Raw genomic sequence first — 6,000 nt, forward strand, 5'->3', positions numbered from 1 at the left:
CTCAGGCATAGAACTACTTTCCTTTATGGCTCCATAACAGAACTTTACCCAGCTCTCATGTTCCCCATGTCCACAGATGTGGAGAATCTGAATCTTGACAGTTCAAGGTGAACTCAGTCATTTTAAGAGTTTCCATACTCCCTTCAAGATTAAAACTCAGTTCTTGCAATGTTGCCCCTTTTCTCCTCTTTTCTCTTTGCTGGGAGAGGCATGGTGGGGTGAGTTGTCTGACTTGTGGCTCCCATTGTCCTCTGCTTGATAAACCACCCAAGCTTTGGTCATCAGCTCTCTCCTGTGCCCTTTGCACTCAGGCAGTATCTGCACAGGCTACTCTGTGTCTTTTTCATGCTAAAGAAATTCCTTTCCAGGCCATGTCTGTGTTCTGCAGCACAGGAAATTTTTGAGCATGTGTATCCTCCAAGCTGAATGCAGGGTCTTGGGTAGTGGTCCTCACCTGTTCCCGAGACTTCCTTAGCCATTGCTACTCTCCACTTAGGTGATGAGGCTGGATGAGGGACTGTACCCACCAGAGTCAGGCTAGGGTCCTTTCTGCTCTGCGAGTCCCTCCAATTGTTATTCTCTGAGATTTCTATTGTTCTGCCCCATCTTGATTCCCAGGGCTCTCGATGGAGTGGGGGTAGTGAAGGCGGCCCTTTCCCAAGCTCCCCCAAGAGCTATAGTCACATCATTTATACTTCTCTTCCTACTAGCTAGAAGAAGGAACTTTCATTTGTCCTGAAATGAGAAAAATGTTTTTAGAATATCTTATATTACTCTCTGCTCTGTCATTTATGGTAAAAACCCCATGCTCTGAATCCTTCTGGTTTTTAGCTTTTGGTTCAAAAAGCCTTCTTCCTCTCAGAAAAGCTAACTCTGAGAGCCAGAATTTCAAGACCATATTCTCCTCTGTGAATTAAAAATAATTATATTATATATATAAATATGCACTCATAAACAAATGTATAGATAGATACAGTTATATATATATATACATTTATGTATAGACTTTGTTCTCAACTTTATCCTTTTCGACCTTAATAAGAAGTAGCAAGGGGCTGGGTGTGGTGGCTCACGCCTGTAATCCCAAGCACTTTGGGAGACTGAGGCAGGTGGATCAAGAGGTCAGGAGTTCGAGACCAATCTGGTCAGCATAGCGAAACCCCGCCTCTACTAAAAATACAAAAAATTAGCCGGGTGTGGTGGTGTGCACCTGTAATCCCAGCTACTCAGGAGCCTGAGGCAGAGAATTGTGTGAACCCAGGAGGCAGAGGTTACAGTGAGCACCCTTGCACTCCTGCCCGGATGACAGTGTGAGACTCTGTCTAAAAAAAAAAAAAGTAGCAAGTACTCCATAAGTCGAAGAACAAAGAACAAGAAGAAACTCCCTGGAAAGGTAATATTTTGAGATAAAAATATTTTCTTGCCACATAAATTGTGCTGTATTTTATCTGAGTTCCTTTTGTGAAATGTTGAGAACAGAGATCATATCTTACTCACTTTTGAATTTCCAGAGCTGCACTGTTCAATATGGTAGCTGCTGGCCAAATGTGACTATTGAGCACTTGAAATGTGCCTGGTCTGAATTGAAAGATGCTGTAAATATAAAATACACACCAGATTTCAAAGATCTATTACAAAAGAAAAGAATGTAAAATATCTAATACTTTTTAAAATACAGATTATATGTTAAAATAACATCTTGAATGGCTTAAATTAAAATGTTAACTTCACCTGTTTTATTCTTATTTCTTTAACTGTTTAAAATGTGGCAGGCCAGGCATGGTGTCTCACGCCTCTAATCCCAGTACTTTCGAAGGCCGGGAAGCGGGGACGTGGATCACTTGAGGTCAGGAGTTTGAGCCCAGCTTGACCAACATGGAGAAACCGTCTCTATTAAAAATACAAGATTAAGGCCGGGCGCGGTGGCTCAAGCCTGTAATCCCAGCACTTTGGGAGGCCAAGGCGGGTGGATCACGAGGTCAAGAGATCGAGACCATCCTGGTAAACATGGTGAAACCCCGTCTCTACTAATACAAAAAATTAGCTGGGCATGGTGGCGCGTGCCTGTAATCGCAGCTACTCAGGAGGCTGAGGCAGGAGAATTGCCTGAACCCAGGAGGCGGAGGTTGCGGTGAGCCGAGATCGTGCCATTGCACTCCAGCCTGGGTAACAAGAGCGAAACTCCGTCTCAAAAAAAAAAAAAAAAAAAAATACAAGATTAGCCAGGCGTGGTAGCACATGCCTATAATCCAGCTACTCAGGAGGCTGAGGCAGGAGAATTGCTTGAACCCGGGAAGTGGAGGTTGCAGTGAACTGAGATCATGCCATTGCACTCCAGCCTGGGCAACAAGAGCGAAACTCTGTCTCAAAAAATAAATAAATAAATAAATAAAAATGTAGCTACTAGAGTAGCTGGGACTCTAGGTGAGTGCCACAGCACCTAATTTTTTTATTTCTGGTAGAGATTGGGTCTCACTGTGTTGTCCAGGTTGGTCTCAAACTCCTGGCCTCCACCGACCCTCCTGCCTTGCTCTCCCAAAGCACTGGGATTACAGACATGAGCCACTCAGTCTGGAAATTTTAAATGACATGTGCGACTTGTAATACATTTTTATTGTTCAGTGCTGCTCTAGAGCCTAAAAGTGTTTGGTTAAGACCCACATAAAGAAAGAGAGGGAGAGGCTGGACACAGTGCCTCACACCTGTAATCCCAGCACTTTGGGAGGCTGAGGTGGGTGGATCGCCTGAGGTCAGGAGTTCGAGACCAGCCTGGCCAGCAGGGTGAAACCCTGTCTCTACTGAAAATACAAAAATTGGCCAGGCCTGGTGGTGTGTGCCTGTAGTCCCAGCTACTCAGGAGACTGAGGCAGGAGAATCACTAGAACCAGGAGGCGGAGGTTGCAGTGAGCCGAGATCATGCTACTGCACTCCAGCCTGGGCAACAGAGCAACACTCTGTCTCAAAAAAATAAATAAATAAATAAAAGAAGAAAGAGAGGGAGGAAATGAAAAGAAAAAAAGGAAAGTAAGGAAGAATAATGTGGTATCAAAGAAGATATAATTTTTTTCCTCTAAGTGAGGTCAGAAAGGGCGTTGAACAGGGATTACTTTGAGGTCCAGAATTTGGCCCTCAACCTCCTGAGTGTTTTTAATACTCCAAAGTAGATAATACAGATCACAGGCAATGTGTCAGAATGTGTGCTCATTTCTAGTGGTGGGAATAGGGCACATCCTCCTTAGTATCATAGTCCCCAGAGTGCCTGATGGGTGGAAAATTGTCTGGTGAGCATGGACCTAGATAAAATGCACATGGAGATTCTTCATGAGGTATTGTGCCAATCCATGCAGAGTACACAATACCCTCCTGGTGACTAGAATGCCTCTGTCCTTCCAAATTCAGGAGTGCTTTTCCTAAACAATGAAGTATGCACACTGACATTTTATATACTCCACATTCCCCTTGACATATTTTTTCCTTTTCTTTTTTTTTTTTGAGACAGGGTCTTGCTTTGTCACCCAGGCTGGAGTGCAGTGGCCCAATCACAGATCACTACAGCCTCAACCTCCTAAGTTCAATCGATCTTCCCACCTCAGCCTCCTGAGTAGCTAGGATTAACTTTTGTATTTTTTGCAGAGATGGGGTTTTGCCATGTTGCCTAGGCTGGGCTCAAGCAATCCACCCACCTCGGCCTCCCAAAGTGCTGGGATTACAGGCGTGTGCCACCACGCCTGGATTACATATTTTTCTTGTAATGCTGTTCTTGAAGTTAGGAGGCACTCTCTTATTAGATGCTATTTTTATACCGTCTTCTTGAGAGTTCTAGAAATATCCCTATGTGTAGTGTGTAGAAGTCACACCATGTTCTAAGGGAAACAGAACCTTCCTTCTATTATCCTCTGTCAGCTACTTAGTTCATAATATTGACTTGAATCTAAGTTCTTTGAATCTCAGATCTTTTGTCTTTTAAGTGGAGTTGCTACCCAGATCACAGATAATTTAATCTAATCAATGTGCAATACTTTGAAAACCATTGACTTCTCTATGAACACTAATGGTATTTTTTTTTTCGGGATGGAGTTTTGCTCCATCTGGAGTGCGGTGGCGTGATCGGCTCACTGCAACCTTCATCTCCTGAGTTCAAGCGATTATCCTGCCTCAACCTCTTGAGTAGCTGGGATTACACGTGCCCACTACCACACCTGGCTAATTTTTTGTATTTTTAGCAGAGATGAGGTTTCATCATGTTGGCCAGGTTCCTGACCTCAGGTGATCCACCTGCCGCGGCCTCCCAAAGTGCAGGGATTACAGGCATAAGCTATCGCATCCAGCCCTAATGGTATATTTGAATGTAAGTTAATATTATGTTGATGGTGTCAGTGATAATTTGTTTCAAGGAACAATTTTGATTGCCTTTGCTATAGAAACAGGGACTCAGAACCAGGAGAAAGTGATTATTTGGAAGACTAGAGAGAGAACAGATATTAGTATCCAAATTGGCAATATCATTCACCAGATCATAATAATCTTTTAATTTTTTTCTTTCATCAGATCCAAAATATGGAGTTGGCATATACTTCACCAAGAACCTCAAAAGCCTGGCAGAGAAGGCCAAGAATACCTCTACTGCAGATAAGCTGATCTGTGTATTCGAGGCTGAAGTACTTACAGGCTCCTTCTGCCAGGGACATCAGTTAAATATTGGTCCCCCACCACTAAGTCCTGGAGCTGTAGATGGTCATGACAGTGTTGTTGACAGTGTCTCCAGCCCTGAAACCTTTGTTATTTTTAGTAGCATGCAGGCTATACCCCAGTATTTATGGATATGCACCAAGGGTTATGTACAGTCACAAGATTACTCATCAGGACCAATGAGATCCTTTGCACAGTATCCTTGGAGGGGATTAACAAGTGGCAGCCCTGTTGATTAATCTCCACATCATTTTAACAGCTGATATGGCCTTACCTTAGGTGAACTAACCAAATAATGACCATCAATGGCTTATAGAGTGGCTTGAATATAGTCCATGGGTAATCTGTATGGACTGACTGGGATATTGAAAGGGCTAGCCACATACTAGCATCTTAGTGCCTTTATCTGCCTTTATGTCTTGGGATTGGGGTAGGTAGATACCAAATGAAACACTTTCAGGACCTTCTTTCCTCTTACAGATGTTCTTTAATCTCTTTTACTAGTGGAGATAAATATTTTGCATATAATGAAGAACTTTTTCTAGTATATAATCCAAGTCTTTTATTTTCTAAAGTGATGATAGTATAAAAACATTAGGATAACAGAATTATTTTAGATTTTCCAGAGAATATTATAAAGTGTTTTAGATATGAAAATAAATCACCTATGTCTGATTAACTGGCTTTGAAAAAATATGTGTAAAATGAAACAATTTGAAGTGGAAGGACATCAAAAAGCTGATATTCTGTTTGGATTCAGCTATATCAAGCAATGCCACTCAAACACTATGAGGACATATTATCAGCTCACCAAATACATATTGACCACCAGATGTATTTCAGTCACTTTGTGAGTCCAGGGATATGATGCTGGACAAGAAAAATGTCTTCACAAACCTTTTAGCCTGAATAATCAAAAAGGTAACCATGGACAACTTAACAAGTGTGATTAGATATAACAAAAACAGTACTACACACTCTATGGAAAAATTTAAGAGGGAGAGGGATAGATTAATCAGGGGCTTGAGGCAAGCTCTCCTAAAGCAAGTGACATTCAAGCTGAGACTTTAAGGGATGTAGAAAATCAGGAGCAGTCAGAAGAGTTGTTTAGGTAGAGAGAATAGCCCTTTTAAGGGCCGAAACCACTGTAACTATACCCAAAGTTGACTACAGAGTTCTACTTGCAATGTAGAGGCTAGCTAATCTCACCATACATCTCTTGCCTACTTTCAAATTCATATTTTTCTGTACTTCCAAACTTTCCTGACCTCACATCCTCAACCTCTTGCATAGAACACTTCTGTGATTGGG

At 42.1% G+C, this 6,000-nt stretch overlaps 1 protein-coding gene across 1 annotated transcript in view; it reads left to right on the forward strand.

Annotated features, from left to right (window-relative positions):
• The window catches only part of PARP9 (poly(ADP-ribose) polymerase family member 9), a 36,718-nt gene extending 31,350 nt beyond the window's left edge, over window positions 1-5,368 (forward strand). The window contains exon 11 of the mRNA XM_012476212.3: window positions 4,549-5,368. Within this exon, the coding sequence (XP_012331635.1) occupies window positions 4,549-4,928 (380 nt within the window). The 3' untranslated portion in view covers window positions 4,929-5,368. The remainder of the gene's footprint in view (window positions 1-4,548) is intronic.
• The last annotated feature ends 632 nt before the right edge of the window (window positions 5,369-6,000 follow it).

The sequence above is a fragment of the Aotus nancymaae genome, unplaced genomic scaffold (genome assembly GCF_030222135.1).
Source record: "Aotus nancymaae isolate 86718 unplaced genomic scaffold, 86718_ANA_hifiasm-v0.15.2.pri h1tg000062l, whole genome shotgun sequence".
In the NCBI taxonomy this organism is placed as follows: Eukaryota; Metazoa; Chordata; class Mammalia; order Primates; family Aotidae; genus Aotus; species Aotus nancymaae.